Source organism: Eptesicus fuscus, chromosome 4 (genome assembly GCF_027574615.1).
Source record: "Eptesicus fuscus isolate TK198812 chromosome 4, DD_ASM_mEF_20220401, whole genome shotgun sequence".
Lineage (NCBI taxonomy): Eukaryota > Metazoa > Chordata > Mammalia > Chiroptera > Vespertilionidae > Eptesicus > Eptesicus fuscus.
Window position 1 is genome coordinate 104,411,333 of NC_072476.1, and position 21,843 is coordinate 104,433,175.

General features: G+C 41.7%; 1 protein-coding gene across 1 annotated transcript in view; it reads left to right on the forward strand.

Moving 5' to 3' along the window:
- The window catches only part of OXCT1 (3-oxoacid CoA-transferase 1), a 119,206-nt gene extending 98,461 nt beyond the window's left edge, over nucleotides 1-20,745 (forward strand). Inside the window, exons 15-17 of the mRNA XM_008155618.3 lie at nucleotides 7,678-7,758; nucleotides 13,415-13,516; nucleotides 20,678-20,745. Coding sequence (XP_008153840.2) covers nucleotides 7,678-7,758; nucleotides 13,415-13,516; nucleotides 20,678-20,719 — 225 coding nt within the window. The 3' untranslated portion in view covers nucleotides 20,720-20,745. The remainder of the gene's footprint in view (nucleotides 1-7,677; nucleotides 7,759-13,414; nucleotides 13,517-20,677) is intronic.
- The last annotated feature ends 1,098 nt before the right edge of the window (nucleotides 20,746-21,843 follow it).

A 21,843-nucleotide genomic window follows, 5' to 3' on the forward strand; every position in this document is an offset into this window, starting at 1 on the left:
GTGTCCACCATACCCCTGTAATCTTGTTATCTGGCTCACCCCTACCTCTGCACAGTCACACCTGAGTGAGCCAGTGTTTTATGAATTTGTTGGCTTAGTGCGTCCCATCTCTAGATATTATGAATGACCAAAGGAATATTCTTTGATGCTTTGCTTGAAATTTGGTAGAATTACCTTGTAGGAGTATGTTGATTTACCTACTTATTCAGGCATCAAATATTTATTGAGGACCAGGCACCAAGCATCATAATCGGGTCTGAGGAAAGAAACATCAGAAAGATGTGGTCTTTCCTTTAGGCAGCTCAGAGTCTCATGGGGAGAGAGTCATTGAAATCAACACTTAAAATAGAAGAGGGTATAAAGTAGAGTGTGCAGTGTTGAGCATCCAGTTCCTTTATAAGGGAGCTGTCCATGGGATGCAGCATCTGCCTGGAGACCTGAAGGATGGGCCAGAGCTTGGTCCTAGTGTAGCAGGTTGAGGGAATGGGCACTGGGGTGCAGGAAGACAGTGCATGTTGAGGGATTAACAATTAGGTTCCTGTTGTCAAAGAGCATAAAGAAGAGTTGGGTGGAAACACACATGTGCGTGGGTGGTCTGTTTCCTCCATGGCTTTCCATCTCACTTAAATCCAAGTTCAAAGTCCTTACTGTTGTCTCTAAGGTCCTCCATGGTCTGTTGACTCCATCCCCCCTCTCTGATCTGCTACCATTCTCCCTCTCATCCTCTCAGCTCCAGCTATGCTCCCTTCCTGTAAGTTTCTGGAACATTCCAAACATCCTCTTGCCTCAGGGGCCTTGCCTTGTTATTCTCTGTGCCTGGAATGCTCCTCCTTAGGTACCTGCGTGGCTCTCTCTCTCAGTTCACTCAGATCTTTGCTTAAAACACCAGAGGAGCTTTTCCCAACTACTGTGTTGTATAAAACAAGAGCTCCCACTTCTTCATCTGCCTTCTTCACTAGAATGTCAGTTCCATGGAGCCTGGGGACCTGTCTATCCTCACAGCCAAGGAGAGTCATGCCTGATGCACAGCAGGACTCAAAATACTTGTAGAACTCACTAATTCTTTAAATCATAATGTTACTTTGAACACATAGGGCATTTTCCACTCTTTCCAAGCAATTTTCTGCTTACTGCCTTTACGTTATCATGGCAGTACTCTTGAGAAATAGGTCTTATTGTTTCCCTTTCAAAGACAAAACACATTTCATGGATGGTAAATATTCTGATAAAGGTCAAGTGCAAAATTAAGAGCAAAACCAAGCTGAGAATCTGTGTATTCTGCCTCTGGGCCTCCATTTTCTTTTGCTAAACGTTTCTGTCTGGCGAGTACCATCACCACTAACAGTGGGAAGGAAAGTATCCTGTTCTCAGCATCGGTGCTGGAGCTGTATTCCTAAGGGTATAGCTTTCCGAGCACAAAAGCAAAGAAGTTCAGTCATAGTTGTCATTTATTGGAAACAAGCAATGCTTGGGTAGCTGTTTTAAAGAACATAAATGAGAGCTCTGTCTCTAAAACAGGTTTGGATTTTATTTTTATTGCAGTAGGAGGTCTGCATTCTGAAGCGATCAAAAGAATTGTAATTATATTGTCATGAAAAGTTGAGAATAAATCTTTGTGAACACTGTTTTTATGAAGCTCAATTTGTGTTTGGTATGAAGGTGTCATATGGAAATCTTGGATGCTGTTGTACTTGTCTTTACTTTTTGGGGACAGGAATTATAAAATGTAAATGAGGTTTACTAATCCTATTAATTTTGGACCAAATGTGTTACCAAAAGCCAACTTATATGAAGGATATTTTTAAGAAGCTCTTTACTGGGAAACATTTTTGAGATAATTTTCAGCAACATTGAAAAGAATCCCCAGATAAACCTTCCTTTGTTAGGATAAATGATACTTAACATAGTTCCAGCTGGTTTAATTATTTTCCATTCATAAAAGCTTGTCAATATTTTATAATTTGTTAATAATTCATGGCTGGATCTGTTTGGAAAAGAATATTCACCTTTAAAAAATGCAAATGCCTTTTTATTTCTCCCGGAATGATGGAAATGCCTGCAAGACATGTTAAAATGTGGAAAAACAGCAGAACTCAATCCAACAACCAACAAGCCCCTTTAAAATGCCTTCTAGAATTTAATTAAACTAATACTTTAAACTCTATGACTGCGTGTGCACAGTTCTTAAAGGGAAAGGTGATGCTGAGAGAAGCTTTCTGTTACCAGGACAATTCATGAGTGGAAAGAGAAAATGATCCTGTTCATCCCTGGGCTCTGCATCCTTAGGCCAGAGATTGCACCGTGCAGTAGTAGAGAGAACAAAAGGCCGTGATAAGATTTCTGTATTATATGGAAGAACAATGGCCTTCTGTTCTAAGATCTCATAGCCCTGAAGACTGCTCTCAGGGAAATGGCTCGCTATGTGTGTTGTCTCATTTGGCGAGTCCTCCCCTTGAGAACGTGCCTGTAACCACCAACAGTTATTACATCTGCCTTATAGAAACCATTTGTCAGAGCAACCGCCCTCCACGTTAGTGCCCGCCAAGTCTCTCTAGCGAAGTCCCATGTCGATTGTTGGAAACCCTATGGAATAGGGGTAAAGGCCACAGATAGCCCATGAGGGTAAACTCGGTGTGAGTAACAGCACCCTCTTGTCCTTTTATTCCGTGTACCTTGTTTTCCTTTATTTGGCAAATCCCACTTTTCTATGTAGCACATCCGTCACCACGGTGATTTGACAGTCACACGTTTAGTAATACAGAGGCCCTGATCTTTTATATCTGTGGGTGTATGGGAGCTGTTTCACTTGGCTTAGGCATTGAGACCAGTAGGAAGAAGGAAGACTCCAGGGCGGTGACATCCAGGCTTCTTTCAGCGTATGTTGGCAAGCCCAGAGAGAGGCTGTGGTAGATTTTGTTGTGCCACCAGACAGGATACTGAATCTTCTCTTGCCAAGTGCTGCCTTTGTAGCCCCTCTTTTTAGGGGATGGATGCAGCCTTGATGCTTCAGGAGGAGCAGCAGAGGCGGTGGAGGGACTGTCATTCACTGTTTCTCTCTGCGTGTAAAGCTGCATGTGTCATTCTGCAGTCATGAGATGTCTGTGCTTCTTCCCTTGATCATGCCTTTGTCTGTCTCTCAGTCTCTGTCTCCCTTCTCTCTCTCTCTCTCTCTCTCTCTCTCTCTCTCTGTCTCACACACACACACACACACACACACACACACACACACTCCTAGCTGTTTTTTTTCTAATGAGCTCAGAGGTGCTGGTATGGTACAGACATGTGTCTCAGGACCAGAAAGCAGCCTCGAGTGGTCTCTCACCCTGAGTCACATGGTTTACAGCTCTGACTCTGAGTTCCTCGAATCAAAATGACAATATTCAGACAGCAGTCTTGATCACTGTGGTTGCCTGGCACTCCACTCATTGCATAGATGTGGATGTAAATCATCTCAGCATTCAGTGAGCTGGAGTCTAGTGTTGGGGTGGGGGTTGAAGGGAGATCGATGGTGACAGCATGTGCGGTGAGGGAGGGAAGCACTGGGGTGTCTGTGGACACTGGAGCAGGGGCATTGGAGAGGGAGATGACACCTGAGCCAAGTCCTGAAGGGTAGGCAGGTGTAGCCATTTGAATGTGGGGTGATGGGGGGCACGGTGATGTGTGTTTCAGGTAGCATGAACAGAGGCTTCAAGACCTGGTCTCTTAATGAACAACCAACTTCCAGAATTTACCTTCACCTTATCACGAGGGCATTCCCGAAGAAGGTGCCTCCCAGGGGACATATGCTGCAGCCACATTAGGAGGCACTGAACAGAAAATGTGGGCATAAAGTAGGGTTTGATGTAAAGCAGACTCGTACAGATTGGGAATGCTCTGCTGCCTCAGGTGAATGAAATCTTGTCATCGAGTGCAAACATCATGTGAAAAGAGCTTGTTGTTCGGGACTAAGTTTTTTGGGATAGCGTGGAGCATATTGCAGTGATAACAAGGGGGTTTATTATCATTTAACTAGAATTGTCTTCTACTAAAGTGTTAAACTGAGATCACCATGAAGCAGGTAATAAAAGGTACTGAAGCCCCAAGTTAAAGTCAAGAGGGTGAATTGCTGGGTCTGGGAGAAAGAGAAAAGCTGGAGAAGCAGGTGGAGGAAGGAGACTCCGCTCCTCACCGAGGTTATGAGGGAGCGGGCACATTGAGGTCAGGAGCTCTTAGCATGTTTAATGCTACACTTCACATCCATTCTTCTGCCTCATCTGGCATCTCTTTGTGGGGAAAGAAGCAGAATGATTAGGATGAACAAGACCCCACTAACCTTAGCACTTGGCATGGAGCTCACCCCCTCCTGGTTCCTGCACCGCACTGTCTCCAACAGTTCGTTTGATTCCTACGGTGATCAAGCCAGAAAGACAAGGCAGTCGAAGAAAAACTACAGCACAAGGAATTTCAGGGGCCAAATGACTATGAAATGGCAGAGTTAAGAAAAGCTGGGTCTTTGGACTTCTAATATATAGTGTTCTTTGCTACCACACTACACTGCACCTCTTTTTTTATGATTTATTTTTAAATGTGAAAAACTCAGCTATGATTCCTCCGTTGTGAATCACTAATCTATGCAGGTGGCACGCCACAGTGTAGGGCCCAGCCTGGCGTGGTGGGAATTGAGTGCCAGAGTGGGAGTGAGTCGCATGTTGGCTTCCTAGCTAACCTATTGTTGAATATTGAAGTTGTGACACTCCGCAATCTTTCTGCTTTTCATTTTCTCCATTTCCTTGGTCTATGTTACATCTTGGAGCTAAATGTGATGGTGTCACCTAGCTACCTTGTTCTCACTGTAGGGTCATACTTGGTGCAGTTTTCTAGGCAGCCATACGGTCTGCCCGACTGTCATGGTTTCATTAATTTCGTGGGTCTCAGGAATTGTATTCAGGCCATTTTCTGTGTAATTACATGTCCAACTTTATATAGGAACTTAAGAGCTGGTAGATTGTAATGTGTTCAATGTAAGTTGTATAAGCAGTACCAGCAAACATTTTTTAAAAACATTTTCATTGACTTTTAGGGAGAGGGGAAAGGAGAGGGAGAGGGAGAAACATGGATGTGAGAGCTTTCACATCAATCAGCTGACTCCTTCACGCCTCTTATCTGAAACCTGGGCATGTGCCCTGAAGGGGAATAGAACTGGCAACCTTTAGTACACGGGACGATGCCTGACCAATTGAGCCACACCAGCCCAATTGGGGCAGTAGTAGTTAGCATTTATTGAGCACTTGCTAAGTGCTGGACACTTGCATCTGTCTCATCACTCTAGATGTAGATTTGGCTCAAACAATGAAAATAGATTAAGAGCTCCCTGCAGAGAACATTTTTCAGAGGCTCAGATTGTTCACTTCACTCACAGACATGGATTCATTGTGGCAGGCCTTTTTCAGCTACATTTAATGTAAAGAGACCTGCCCAGCCAGGGTGGCTCAGTGGTTGAGCATTGACCCATAAACCAAGAGGTCACTGGTTTGATTCCCAGACAGAGCACATGCCCTGGTTGGGGGCTCAATCCCCAGTAGGGGGCATGTGGGAGGCAGCCAGTCAATGTTTCTCTCTCATTGATGTTTCTATCCCTCTCCCTTCCTCTCTCTCTAAAATCAATAAAAACATATTTTTAAAAAGTGTGAGGAGACCTGATAACTGTAGAAGTTCGCACATTTATCGTTAACTTCAGCTCTTTAATTAAGCTTCTATGACATGTGCATACTTCCGTTGAAATCGGGAAAGGAAAATAGATAATTAAGAATGAAGTGAAAATGAGGTTTTATTTCTACAGCTATAAATTTTCTTATACAGTAAGATCCACAAGCATGTAACTTGTTATTAAAGGTAGAATGTCTAACCACTTTATATGTATTTAGCACTAGTTTTGACTAAATTAAAGTAATAGAGCTTGTGTTTGTTTTTTTTTTAAATCCATCCAAGATTCCCAATAGACTTCCCTTTTCTATCTCATTCATTCATTCAAAAGTATTGAATACCTTTTGTGCCACATATTGGATTTAGTACGCTAAAACCTGTTAATTACTGGTGTGTTAGTGCCTTGGCAGGTTATCACAAGGAGTCAAAGCTTCTTAATTAAGCCCTTGCCTCCGAACAGCACATCCTTGGTCTGAGCAGTGTTCAGAGAGATGTAAACCAGGTAGCAGGTGCACGTTGTAATAGGTAAATAGGTAAACATTGAGATGGCTCAGGATGCTGATGACATCATGTGTGGTGCTTTTAGACCCCCAAAAAAGGAGTTTCCCCCATTGACCTCCCCCCGCCTCCCCCACCTCCAGCACATGCTCTCACCCCCCCCCCCCCTAGTGTCTTTGTCCATTGGTTATGCTCATATGCATGCATGCAAGTCCTTTGGTTGAACTCTTACTCCCCCCACCCCCTGCCTTCTTGCTGAAGTTGACAGCCATTTTTAATAGATGTTCTAGGTCAGCCTTCATCCTCAAGGGAAAGATTAGTCTGGGCTCCTGATGCTTGCTACTTAGAAAGGAAACTGATATAATCAGAAGGAAGTGATCTGAGGAGCAGATCATTGTCAGAGCTGATGTTTCAACTGTGCCCCACAGATGTGTCTCAGGGGCCACAGAGGGCGGGGATGGGTAGGAGGCTGTAGGGGGAAAAGGGAGGATGGGAATTGGGGCCAGGGAGGCTAATGGGCAAAAAACCTGCTTTCCATACTGAATCCCTCTTTTATTTTACGTTTGAAGAAAGTGTACTGTGGCTAAAGGAAATTTGGGGGGAAAATGTGGATTTGGTCAGTTCACACATTTTACCAGTGAACAAAAGCAAATGTTTCCTTATCAGGAAAAGCAAATGGCTGTATAAGAAAGAGAATCTAATCATGGTTTACTACACTGCCTGGCCTAGCAATGAGCAGTTATACAGGGTCGTTTCATCAGTGTGATGTAAATTCTGACTATAAAGTTTTACCTATAAGTTGTGATAGCTGTGTAGGAACTGAATGAAGATGATGGAGGTTGGGGGTTTGTGGGAGAGTTAAGTCTTCATATGACCCAATAAGAAGTTAGTAGATAATAACTAATATTGATTAATCCATAAAAAGTTCATGGCCAACATTATATTTTAAAATACAGAGGTAAGAAGAAAATGTATAGAAGTATAAAAGACAGTGCTAAAAATAATTGAAATTGATTCCTATTGAGAACAGATCTAAGAGAACTGAACGAGATAAGGACTGCTGTTTTCTGCTGATATATTAATTTTTTAGCGAATAAAAATTTTTAAAGGGGATAGTATGCATTTGCAATTCCGTGTATGCTTCCTACTTGCCCTTGGTAAATAAAGCTCATGTTTGACAAGGAGACCATTCCCTGGAGGAGAAAAAGAAGCAGGATACTAGAAGTGATATTTCTTGCTCCATAATGTAAGGACTGGGGCGTGAGAAGTCAAGTTCATGCAGGGTGTTTCCCAAGGAAATGAGTTAGGCCTTTGGCTATTCATTTGGTATTGTCCCTGAATTATTTCAGGGACAGAAAAGAAAGTGGAAGCCTGAGAGTGCAGAGTTGTGGAATCAGCCTGCACTTAGGGGACAATTCCTGTTTGTCCTGCAGTTATATCAATTCTAGATGAACATCAGTCGTAACTTCTCTCTTTGATGTTTCTGTTTGAAAACAGGGAAATGCACATAAAATCATGGAGAAATGTACATTGCCATTAACTGGAAAGCAGTGTGTCAACCGCATCATCACTGAAAAGGTAAATGCCTTCCTTTCTCCTTTTATTCCCTCTAATGTCTGCCTCCACCTTTTTTTAATAAGCATTTTTACAGGGTTTTTTGTTACGCTCTGAAAGTGTTTTACATTGGTAGTCAGAGGATTAGCTTAATAGTATAGTCCGTGGGTAGACTAAATAGGGAAATGTATCAGGTTAATGTTTCAAAATGTGGAGTTCTTCATGTGCAACTCTCTGGAAATGGACATAGGCACGCAGAATTGAACTGCTGCCCTTTGTAATTTTGACTGTGATGTAGTCCAAGAAAAGTTTTATTGCTCATTATGCTTGGACTGCTAAGACAGATGATATATACAAAGTTAAGACTATATTTATCCTTTTTACCTTTCTTCTTTGCTTTCCCAAACCACAGGTACAAATTGTTGGGTTTTATTCTAGGAAGCTCAGAAAAAATTAGGTTTTAGTCATTTGGATGCACATCGCAGTACAGGCCCCACCGTGAACCTCGTCTGTGGAATCTCATCTGTGGTTCCCGCGTGTCCCGGCCCCTGTCAGAGAGTGGACTGCCCGCATTTCAGTGCCTCCTACACTGATTTCTTCTTAGATGGAGCGTTGGCCGGTGGTGCCGCTGGAAACTGTTCTGATCAGAGGGCAGCCTCCTGGGCAGTTGTCTGCCCTCCTCTTGCTGACCCACAGTTGAACCGAGGGTGTGGGAAGACATCATTCTCATAAGTGAGCGAGGAGGTGTCATCTTCTCGATTCCGTGTCTTGATGAAGCCACCTTCTCTGAACCAGACTGTCCCCAGCATTAGCCTCAGAAGGCGGAGCGTGGTCTCTGCAGCAGCAGGTAGAATGTAAACCTGGAACGGCCGTGAGAGATGCACGCCAGAGGCTGAGGAGGGAACACCCAGGCAGGCTGCCCGACAGCCTGGGAGGGTGTCAAGGAAAGCTTCTAGGTGGTAAAATATAAGCTTTAACGTGTTTTGCAAGGCATTTTACAGTTTGTACCTTTTCTCCTCCAGTTTCAGTTTCCCACTTTCTGCCTTAACATGGTCCCCACTTCAGCCAGACGAAATGCTTCGAACTGTGTACATCCCCCCACCGTGTTCTTCTGGTACTTTGCACACCCTGTCTCTGTCCTTGGAATGCTCTCTCCATCCATCTGGCTCATTGCTGCTCATCTCTATGTCTCAGCTATTTCTTTCTTTCTCTGACAAGTCTTCTCTGTCCCTCCCCAAGTCTTCCAGGAGCTTCTCCAAATCCCAGTACTTATTCTGACTTAGTACTGACCACTGTATTGACATGACCTTGAGGCTCTGCCATCTCACTCATCACTGTTTATTCAGCACTCAGTATGGTGCTTGCTGGACACAGTGAATGCTTGTTAAATAAGTGTATTATACTTTCCTTGATGAGAAAACTGATAGATTGAGTGGTGAGTCTTGAAAGATAACTAGGCATTTTTTTTTGTTTTTTAAGTGAGAATAAGACCAAAGAAGCTTTTCTAGGCAAAGGGAAGAAAGTAGGCAGAGCCTGGGAGGTGTTCAGAAAACACAGCCTAGGCAAGGACTCACAGGTGGAACAGCATAGAGTGAAGGCTAGTGTTGAAAAGACAGTGAGGGGCCACATTATGAAGGAATGTGAATGCCTTGCTAGGAAACTTGGGTTTTATCTGGAAGGCAGTTGGGAGCCTTTCAGCGATTTTCAGTCGCTGGGGACACAGTTGACCAGGTTTGCATTTTAGAAAGAGCCCTGTAGCTTTCGAGTAGAGTAAGCGGAGAAGAGCTGAGACAGAGGCCAGTCACAAGTCCCCTCCACTGCTCTGGGCCAGAAATGCAGGTCCTAAACCACAGGACAGGGACAGATCTGAGAGATTTATAATGATCTCAGCCTAACTCGACGATGTGGACATGGACACTAAAGCAGAGGAGATTTCTACGTTTTCCGGCTGGAGCGGGTGGTCGACCTGCTTAGTGACGTGTGGAACTGTAGGAGGAGAAAGGGCGGAACAATGGGAGGCAGGAAAAGAATAGGCTCGGGTTGAACATTCTCAGGTTGATATTCTTGAACAATTAGCATCCAGTCAGGCATTTCTGACAAATGATTGTAGATGTGGATCTAGAGTGCAGAAGAGAAATCACTATCTGAACAGGTTTGTGGAAGTCATTAGCAGGTGGGGATGATTGGAGCCTTAACTGTAGGTGACAGTGTGTAGCAGAAATGAGTTGAGTGACAGGCAGCCAGGTATGGAATATTGGGTACCTCAAGGAAGAGTGGTACATGTTTACCCCTGTGCTCTATACAGTAGTCACTCAGTAAATGTCTGTTGAATGAGTAAGTATGAGAATGCAGTGCCACTGAGGATGATAAATGTGTACAGCCCTGCGGAGCAGACTTGGGACTAGAATTCTGTTTTCAGCTCTTATGGAAAATTCCATTCATTTTGTTACAGAAAAACCAGAGAAGAACCAAGCAATGCTTAGAGAGATGGAGTTACAATTATTATTATTATTATTATTATTATTATTATTATTATTATACGCCAGAGAAAAATGTCTCTCAAATTCTGGGCAAAAAACATGGAGGAAGTTTCCCTATTTATATCTTTTTACCCTCTCTGTCTCCCAATTATGGGGTTTAGTGGTTCCCTTTGCAAGTTCTTAAAGAGCCCTATGTGCTGGGGCTTTGAGACCTCAACCAAAGGCCTGGCCTGGCACCAGCACTGATAACTTTGTCTGGGGAAGGTTTATGGCCTCTCTGGAATGGGAGTAGTTTTATTTCCTTATTATTTAAGCAAACAAGCATTTACAGAAGCTAAAATAGCAGGGTTAAATTTTCAAACAGCAGTTTTTATATAAGATGGATGCTTCAATTTGCCATTTGAAAGAGGCCATGGCAATGTTATGACCCTGATTTCCAAGTTTCCTGTTTCTAGAAGGAGGTTATGAAAGGTGCCTTCCTCCCAGCACCCAGACTGTGATTAACTTCTTTATCCATAATGGAGCCTTTTATGGTGGTGATAAAATAATTAATTTATTCATATGCCACGTGAATAAAGCAGTCGCAATATTATCCTTGGCACTTAAGTAATTTATTGTTTAGCTCTTAGGTTTTAGTCTCTATTTTTATCAAGTATATTGTTTTGTTTGCACTTTATACCACTAGATGGGAATCTTCCTAAATCTTTCCAAAGTAAATTTTCCTCTTTTTAATAACAGATACTTGGTTTTTCAATATATGAACCTGAGAGCTAATTGGGGTTTGATGAAAGTTTTAATAAAAGTTTTTTAAAAGCAATAACTCACTTTACCATAATGTTCATCTGCCTGGTCACGATGCCACAGTTATCTTCCCCCGCATCTCTGCCCTGCCTGTTCTCAATAACAACGCCATCCAGATGCTTTGTTTCTCCGAATCTTCCATTTGGATAAATTGACAGTTGTTTGTAATACAGATACAAGTAAATCCGTGCGAACAGCACTCCAGACTCAGTTTATGCAAAGGAAAAATCCATTACAATTTTTTAATTGTCAATTTGGAGTTAAATAAACTATTGCAGCACGCAGCACATTCCTAAATGAGCATTTTCCCCTTCTCAAAACAAATATTTCTGCTAATAAAAAGTTCTTTTTTAGAAACATAAAAATGAGTAAACAAAGAGCAAGTCTGCTGAAATATTTCCTCTTAACTTAAACTGTCTTTTCCAGCAAAATCAACTATGTCATCTGTGAATTCATCACAAATAGAGAATGTATTACTGGTTGCCTTGATGTTGTGCTCTGGGGGAGAAATGTCAATTAACTGGAGATAAATGTTTGGGGGTTTTGATTTGGGTTCACACACAGGTGACAATAAGGTAAGCTGTTAAGGAGAAAGGGCATTCCTGTAGCAGCCCCTGTGATGTCCTGCTGTGTCCAGGCAGGATGCCAGGTGTGCAGGGTGTGATTTGTTTGTCTCTTTGACCTGTATGACAGTCTTGGGAAGCAGAGTTTTTTGATATCCATCTTCAGAGGTGAAGATAGCATCACCAAGATTGCAAAGTTCTAAGCCACGGTTCTTCCTTCTACATGCTGTGTGTTCAGATTAGCCTTCTAACCAGGAGCATGTTTCAAAGCGACAGTGTAGAGTTTACTTCCAAGCTAGTTGAAAGTAAAGATCCGAACCCTCAAATAATAATTGAACTTAAGGTCAGTTTACAGAAGAGGAATGATCTGCGCCGCCTAATGCTTAAGTCTGAGCAAGAGGAAGCTGACCATGAAAACCCCAAGAGGAAATGCCTGCTGAAGGGAGGCCAGCTTGGAGACCCAGCACGCTGGAGTCGCAGGGAAGCAGCGTGGCTCTCCCACTCAGAGCTTCCATCCGTAGGCATCTATCTGCCTTGAGCAGGTGACTTCTACTCAGAGCTTCCCATCCGTAGACATTTGCCTGAGCAGGTGACTTCTCAGAGCTTCCCATCCGTAGGCATCTGCCTGAGCAGGTGAGCCTCCTGCCACTGGAAGTTCCTAAGCAGAGCCCTGGCAACCATTTTAGAAGAATGTTTTGAAGAATTCTTGGTTGGGAAGTTATAGTAAGTGACTTTGTGGGCCGCTTCCACTCCAGTTGTCATAGAACTGAGTGTGACAGCATGTGTTTGAAATCTACCTGAAATCTACAACAGGTTGAGTCTACCTGCAGAGGTCAAGCTTTACCAATGGGCACTACCCTCACCTTGTGTTACCAACCAGAGCATTGTAATGGAATGTTTAGGGTGAGCTTGGCCTTCTCTTGTTCTGAACATAAGCATCTTCATTTGATTTGCATTCTAGATGGAGATTATCACACTATGCTGTCTGTCCTCTTGGACCTGTGTACTCTTACTAGGACTTACAGGGAAAGGTTTAGTATTTACCTGGGGGTGGAGGTCTTTCATGGCCAGGACAGCTCTTTGCTTTAATTACTGAGCATTCATTTCCAAGCACCTTCTTTTGTTTCCTGTAACTCTTTATCCAGGAGCATCCATAAGCTTTTTCCTCTCATTCCTGTGCTTTTTACCTTCCAAATATCTCCTCCCTCCTTACTTTTCCCCATTTCTTTCTTCCTTCAAATCATTACTAATCATCAAATTGAAATTTTGACCAGAACTGTTGGACCTAACCAAAGTAAAGTAATTATAAAAAAAAAAGAAAAGAAAACTGGTTATGTGTGGCTGGTATGGTTCAGTGATTGAGCATTGATCAATGAACCAGGAGGTCACGGTTCAATTCCAGGTCAGGGCATGTGCCCAGGTTGTAGGCTCAATCCCCAGTAGGGGTATGCAGGAGGCAGCCAATCAATGATTCTCTCTCATTATTGATGTTTCTATTTCTCTTTCTCTCTCCCTTCCTCTTTGAAATCAATAAAATATATTTAAAACAAAACAAAACAAAAACCTGGTTATAATAGTAGCAAATGACATCAATAGTCAACACTCCTTTGGTTCCTGGCATCAATGGTGCTCCACAGCTAATTGCCAATTAGGGAGCTGGCATTTATTCTACCCAAGATGTAAGAATCCCAGTTGACATTTTATCATGGCTGATTTTCAGAATCTTTGTCCTGGGTCTTGTCTCTCCTTTAAGAACTTGAGAGCTTGTTTCTGTTCTGTGCTATAAAATAATCACTGTGATAGCCATCGTCATTGTCATGTTCTTGGCCCCGACAGGCTGTGTTTGACGTGGACAGCAAGAAGGGGCTGACTCTGATTGAACTCTGGGAAGGCCTGACAGTGGACGACATCAAAAAGAGCACTGGGTGTGACTTCGCAGTAAGTGTTTCGGTGAACAATCCAGCCACTTACCCCATGTCACCAGCTGGATGAATGGGTATTTACAGGACATGAACCATTCATTTGTGAACATTTGCAGAGAACAGGAGTGGAGGGAAGGGGGCCTCCAGATGAGAGCAGGTTGGAGCAGGAATAGGCTGTGACTCATGAGCCAGAGTTTGGGGTCAGAAGCAGGAAGGGGAAGGACACCAGGAGCTGCTGGAACAGAAGGTCTAGCGAGCTTGAACTCTAAGCTACTACTCTCTGTCAAGTCTCCTGCAGTCCTCCCTTCTTGGGTTACACATCAGCCGTAGCTAAACTTGATTGACTGAACAATGTGAGCTGCGCACAGAGAATTGGTACTTCCTTATTTTTAAGCCCATCTGTGGCTTATGAATTTCTCTTTGAGTAGCTTCTATGCCTGATTATTCCATCTGTTGATGTTATTAGAATGTTGGGCTTCTGACACTGCCAGATTATAGTCACAAAGTAGGCAGATCCTACATTTGAAGACAAGTTTAGTACATAAAACTCTGACTTACAAAGTAGATAAGTTCTTCAGGGAGTATCCATTTAAGAAATCTCCAAATCCCTTTTTGAAACAAAGAGAATAATACTGCAATATAAGTAATTGCCCTTTAATATAAGTGCTTATTTATCAATCACCTACCTAATGGGAGTTGAGGGGATGGCTCAGTCCATTTGAAGTTAATCAAAAGTAAAGGTGAGATGGCTCTGAAGAAAATGAAGGAAAAGAATTTGCTTCTTACATACCTTTTAAAGAACAGATCTACTAGTTAAAATGAAATATATTTATAATGAGGGGAAATGTCACAGCTACAGATCCTGGAGAAAGTAGTTTAACAAAACATATTTGATAAGTCATGCAAATAGCTCATACATTTCTTCCTTGGGTGCTACATGCCTGGCCGGTACCTATCCATGCATAACAGATTTCCATAAAAACAATTTTGCTGCATAGTTAATTATCCACATTTACCTGCTTCTGCTACTGTATGAAGGTCTTTGTCTATTAACCTTTTTCAAATTTCTCTTGGGAGAAAAGAAGTCTGCCAGCAATGCTTTACACAAAAGGCACATGTTTAATTACCTTTTCAATAACCTCAGGGGGTAAAAATGGGATTTGCCTATACTTTAACTATTTAGAATGCCTTAATCCAGTGGTAAAAGCAAACCATTCTTACTTAATGAACTTTTCTTCATTTTTTCCACTGTGTGGATGAGTTAGCGCCTTTCAGCAGGTAGCATATTTGAGATCTATACAGTGTTCAGTTCTCTGCTGCCGAAGAGAGTATACAAAGGAAGAGCCTATTTTTAAGTCCTGTCCATAAATCAGGAATGAAAAAGATGGATTTTTACTGTTGTTGTTTTTTAAAGTGCCAGTTTCCATGCCTTTATACATTGAAAAATATATCAGGGGTTCCTCTTTTATTACAGTATCACCCCTCTATCTCTTTTGACATTGGCATTGTCCTCCAAATTAGGCCGTTAAGATGAAATGTTAATTTGTATGTCAGTGTTGTCCTGAAAATGAAAAGGTGTAGCATCGCTGAACCACCCTGACAAAAGAACTAGCTTTTTGAGGATCTGATGGTCAATGGCATGGCTTTAGACCCTGGCAGGTGAAATCACATGTAGTGGATTGTTTGTCTAGGGACCGGACACTCTGATTAATATAACATTCTGCTTAATAGCTGAGTTATCAGTGAGATACTTTTAATAATAAAAGGACTCTGAGCATAGCATCTCTTTATTTGATAATTCTGTGTTATAACTCACAAGCTATCCATGTGATTATGATGGTATAGGTAGCATTTTGGTCCACACGGGTCTATGTGCATGTTACTCAAAGTTTCTGCTTGAGAAAAAACCCACTCAGTCTTCACTGTATAACTGAAAGTGAATGTTCTAGAAGGGAATAGCCAAGTTGCTGCATAATAAAGGAAAAAAAGGTAAAAACTGAGGTCAAAGTAATTATGAAAATGTGTTGCTAAAATGTCCCTTATATCTAATAAGAATATGGGCAAGTGAATGGCCAAATATACAGAATGTGGCTATAGGCTGATTGAGAAAATACTGAGAATTTCAAAGAAAAAGAAAATATATGACAGCATCAGATACAAAATTGTAGTTTCCAGGTATTAAAAAATAATCATTATAATGAAATATTTGCCCATTTAAAAAAAAGTATTACTAAGGCTCTGCTGTGTACCACAGTACAGTTAGCAGCACAGAAACTGTGGAAGAAAATTGCATCCTATCTGTGTTACCTGAATCAGCTTTCATAAAAAATTTGTTAAAGACCAAAAAAATGTATGATGAGTTATATTCATGATATTGTCATCCAAAAGGAAGAATTTGCTTTTCATTTGGTAGGAATGCTTCTTAAGGGTCATATATGTCTGGAACACTAAAGGAGGCTGTGGGAAGTTTGTCATAGAAACACAAATAATTGGCTCTATTTCTGGAACTTGCATCACACTCCAAAAATAATATTCTGGTCAATAGTGGTTCACAGCAAGAGAAGGCAATTTATAATGGACAGAGACCTTGTTCCATATGATCCCTCTCCTTCACAATGCAGTTGTTATAAAGAAAGGGACTTCCCTCTGTGTTTCTTGGGGATTGAGTTCTGAATCTATTGAGAGAGATAAAGGAGCCGGACAGGCAGAGGTGAAAATAACACTGTTATGATTGAGGCTGGAATGGAGAGTGTGGCTGAGGTGGACAGCCATATATTATTGATTTCAGAGAGGAAGGGAGAGGGAGAAGGAGAGGGAGAGAGATGGAAACAGCAAGGATGAGCGAATCATTGATCGGCTGCCTCTTGCCTGTCCCACACTGGGGATAGAGCCCGAAACCTGGGCACGTGCCCTGACCAGAATGGAACTGTGACCTCCTGGTTCTTAGGTCGATGCTCAACCACTGAGTCATTACCCTCTGGGCCACAACAGGCTTTTCAGATAGGAACTCTAGAGGTGAGAGAGATGTCAGCTCCCAGTTACAGACAGCCTTGGAAAACCGTAGGCTTTCTTCACAGAGACGAGCCTTTACATCTGAGCTGCTTTCCACGTGGCCGAGAGCAAAGCAGTACATGCTCCCTGCAGAAGGCCATGACATGTGAATGAGACAGAACAAATTGGCACAGTTCCGACTCCCAAGGGTCTTGGTCTTGTTCTCCAGGCAGAAATACACTGAAACCACCCGTGGCATAAGCTTACATGAGAGTACTACTTATTTGTATGTTTGCAGTGGGATCTGAAAGAAGCCAGCTGCAGACATTCTTTGCCCCATTGAATAAATTTATGTTCTTAATATCTATTATGAACTGGCATTATACCAGGATTAAACGGTATGCTCTTGGGATTTCAGTGGACTGGGAAGACAAATCATTGGCTTATCTTCTGCACTAAAATCATGTAGTCTTATGCTTAGCCCATGTATCACCGTGGCAGGATAATCTGCTTCAGCTTGCATGGGCTTTCAATGTTGATGAGACTGTGAGAGAACATAATAAAAAATGCTTGTTTAGTAGATGTTTCCATTAAAAAACACCACAGAGGCTACGTCACAGTGTATAAAGTTTCACCTTCTCATAAAAGTCAGTCTCTACATTGAGCATATAAATGAAATTAAGAGCTCAAAATAGGGCCAACATGACAAGAGAAAGGATCAGATGTTTAAGAAATTAAGGCGTTGTGTGCTTTTAAAGGAAATTTTATAAAGACTCTTTCAAAAAAGGCAAAATTTTTATTTCATTAAATTATTTCCACAGATGCTTTGTTGTTGTTGTTGTAGTTTTTAAAGGATTGTTTGTGAGAGACACTGTCTAAATACTCAGAGTCCTTATGTCTTTTATTCTTTTCTGGAGAGTCGAAGTTCTGTGCAAATATGAGCTGTGACTTGTATCTACTTGTTAGATGTCTCCTATTTTGTCTATTATTATATATCTGTTCTCAGAACTGGCAAGTCTGAATGAGCTCTCCTTTATTCTAAGCTCTCTATACCAAGGCACACTGATCCTTTTTATTCTGGCCATGTCATTCTTTTAGTAGAAAAATAGAAAAGGGATATTAACTATTAACATTGTGATACGCTAATACAGAAATAATGTATAAATGAACTAAAAATATTAAACTCATCAAGCCCAAATAATTGTCTACTCCTATTTTTAATACTGACTTAACCTCTGTTAGAAACCTTTCTTCCAGTTCTTTGAAATTTACCTAATCCACTCACTCATTCCTTCATTTGTTCATTCCTCAATTTAACAAAAATATTAAGTATTTATTCTGGAAGGCAAAATGCTTTCTTTGGCTCCAATTCAAGGCCAACAGGAACCCTTAATTTGGAGTGCTGTGAAGAAGGAAACTTTATTCAGTGCAAAATAGCTCAATTGTGATACAGCAGGGCCTGAGGCAGCCCTAAGGCCAGGTGCCCTGGGGCCAGGCCCCTCTCCAGCTAGATAGCCTTGCTCTACTCCTTTATGGTCTGCTTTGTGCTGTGCTGCTCTGCTGCTCTTTGGTCTGCTCCATTCTGTGCCAGTCTGCTCTGGCCAGCGCTGGTCTATTCTACTCTGCTCTGGTGAAACATCTTCCGTGTTTCAGCTCAGCTAGGGATACACAACCTTAGGAAGGGAAAATGCACTCCCAGAGCCAGAATGGAGCTGTTCTCATGCAAATGAGGACTCCAAATCCTTGCCGTTTGATTGGTCCAAAAGGCACTGTCCTGATTGGTCAGAATAGAACCACTCTTGTTGGTCAGAGCTATGCAACTCTGATTGGATGGGGAAAGCCTTAGTCCTGTTGGTTAAAATAGGAGTCTTTGAAAGAGGACATAAAGAAGGCCAAGAGACATATGAAAACATGCTCAAAATCACTAATCATCCGAGAGATGCAAATCAAAACAACAATGAGGTACCATCTCAACAAATCAACAAACGACAAGTGCTGGAGAGGATGCAGAGAAAAAGGAACCCTCTTGCATTGCTGGTGGGAATGCAGACTGGTGCAACCACTGTGGAAAACAGTAGGGAGTTTCCTCAAAAAATTAAAAATGGAACTCTCATTTGACCCAGTAATTCTACTTCTAGGAATATATCCCAAGAAATCAGAAACACCAATCAGAAAGGATATATGCACCCCTATTTCATAGCAGCACAATTTACAATAGCTCAGATTTGGAAACAGCCTAAGTGCCTATCAGATCAGCAGATGAGTGGATTAGAAAACTGTGTTACATCTACACAATGGAATACTATGCTGCTGTAAAAAAGAAGGAACTCTTACCATTTGCAATAGCATGGATGGACCTGGAGAGCATCATGCTAAGTGGAATCAGCTAGTCGGAGAAAGATAAATATCACATGATCTCACTCATTTGTGGAATATAATGACCAACATAAACTGATGAACAAAAATAGAGCCGGGGGGAGGGGAGGGAATATTTTAGAATATAATAGAAGTAATCCTATTATTTGCAGATTTTTAATATTTCCTACAACTTTTGTGATACCAAAGTATCTTAGTGCAGTTTTGATATGATATTTAAAATCCCTTTTTTCTTGAAATATTAATGTTTATTGCATGTAATATTATTATAGTTAAGCCCTACCTGGTTTGGCTCAGTGGCTAGAGCATCGGTCTGCAGACTGAAGGGTCCCAGGTTCAATTCTATTCAAGGGCATATGCCTGGGTTGTGGGCTCGATCCCCAGTGGGGGGCGTGCAGGAGGCAGCCGATCAATGATTCTCTCGCATCATTGATGTTTCTATCTCTCTCTCCCTCTCTCCCTTCCTTTCTAAAATCAATAAAAATATATTTTAAAATATTATTATATTTAAGATAGTTTTTTCTTGAATAAAAATAAATAGGGAGTCCATGAACTCCTTTCTGCTCAGATTGCAGAAGCACTGTGCGGGCAGCCAATTCAGTGCAGAGGTGGGTAGTTTCGTGCAGGTTTCTCTCTAAAGTGCAGTTTGTGTGATAGGCCCCTGTGTAGAAATGGCTGCTAGGCTCTGTGTTTTTGTTATTGTTGTTGTTTGTTTGTTTGTTTGTTTAGCCCAGTTAGCCAACAGGAGCCCTTCTTAGTAGGCATCTTCTTTCTCAAGGCCCATACTAGTTAGGCCCACTTTGATCTCCACATCCTTTAGGGGCTCAAAAATATCACCTAAATTTTAATATTTTCTACTGTGCATTCCATGAAGACTGCTGTTTACTAGGACTTGGTGGATATTTGCCAGGTTGAAGAAATGTGTACCTGGAATTGCTTCTTGAAAGATCTGTGAAAATGAAGCCAGACCACCTACATTGAGGTTTCTTCTTCCATCATTAAATGTAGACCTGTGCTTATGTTTCTCTGCTTCAAGACTCCTAGGAATGCATTTGCTGTTCTGTACGTCGAACATAAATACAGTCAACATTTGATATTTTTAATGCTATTACCTCTTTTTTTTTGTAATAACTTGGAATCTTTTTACTGCTTTTATGTCATTTTCATTCTGATCATGAACATTCTGATAAAACTTTTTCATTGACTGTACATCTCTTCATTAATACAAGGTAGGGCCAAAGTAGATTTACAGTTGTGAGTACACAAAACACAGTTTATTCTTACATTATTATTTATTAATTGTATTATTTTCCATATGAACAACTGTAAGCCTACTTTTGCCCCACCCTGCATGTATTCAGTTAATCAAAGACTATATTAACTGAACAAATCTGTGGATTGACTGGACCTGTTCTGAGGATTTTGAGATGTGTGCCTGAATGTCAGTTTTCAGTGAGGTCTCAGAGATAGTAATCTCAGAGTGCAGTGATTCATTCAGTACAGAGCTTGGTTATCTGGACCTATTTGTCTCCCTCTGCTCCTCCTCCACCCCCTTGTTTCGATCTTAATGGTCCTTAATTTAAGAGCTATTGTGGAAGAACATTAAGAACTACTATACACAACATGGAAGCAGAAAAGGAGTTCTCTGTCTTGGCTTAGGGTGGAAAAATGAGGAAATTCCAGGTGATGTTCATGGAGAGGCGATGTTCAGTGTTGTTTATATCCTTCACATTTAGAAACCGAAAGGAAAGATGTGTGCACTGTGAGGTTTTTCATAATTTGGTTATTTTTTTTCTCTTTCTTTTACCAGGTTTCACCAAAACTCATGCCAATGCAGCAGATCACAATTTGAAACGTGGAATAAACATTTGTCCCAGACTGTGTGTTTTTTCATTTTAACCACATAGGGTTTCAGTAAGCATAACTGTATACTGAACAAGCAGCTTTTGACTAGATTTTTCTAGCATTTTATGCTTTATACAACCTATTCTCTCAAGCGTGCTATGATATTTTAATGAACAAAAAAATAACATATGCACTGAGTGGCCAGATTATTATGATCTCTGAATGCATAAAATCTGACCCCTCGTGTGTGTGTGTGTGTGTGTGTGTGTGTGTGTGTGTGTGTGTGTGTGTGTTAGAGGCCCAGTGCATGAATTCGTGCACGAGTGGGGTCCAGCCAGTCTGGCCAGGGGGAGGGGACAAGGGTGGTTGGCCGACCTGCCTGCTGGTCGAACTCCTGGTCGAGGGGACAATTTGCATATTAGCCTTTTATTATATAGGATATACATTGAGTGGCCAGATTATTGTGCGTTCAGAGATCATAATAACCTGGCCACTCAGTATATATGGTTATAATATTTTCTTTATCAGTGCTTAGAAGGATGTCTTTACAATTGGTGCTCACATTGAATTTTTCTCCATCTTCTGTGGTACGTACACTGAGTTGCATGCAGTTGCATCAAGATGGGCCCGGAGGAAGAGTTTCATTGATGTACTCTTTCTCCTAAAGAAATTGTGAAGAAAAAGAGTGAGGGAGAAAAGTGACCCCTCCTGCAGGGTAACCAAGGCAGCATTGTACCGGGTCCTGAAGATAACATGCAAGTGAATTTTGATTGGGAGGAATGCTGTCTTAACGATTGATTTTCCTTCGGCCTACTCTGACTTTTTTTTCAGATCCTCCGATTGTGTGATTCCATCTTGTTTTCCTAGAGCACCTGTCTTCCTCCCACACTTTCTGTAACTAAATAGATGCCTAAGAAGGGAGGCAAGAGCATGGCTATGTGGGAGGAGTAACTGGTGCAGGAAGGAGACTCACGGTGCAGGGCCTGTTGGTGCTGACATCCTACCTAAGGTTGCCTTGACCGACCGACCAACCAACCGTGTTTTGCCAGTGCCCCACTCATCTAGTCAGTTTCCTCATTGTGAAGCAGTGCAGTATTCGTATAGATCCAGATGGTCCTTAAGAGTCTTTAT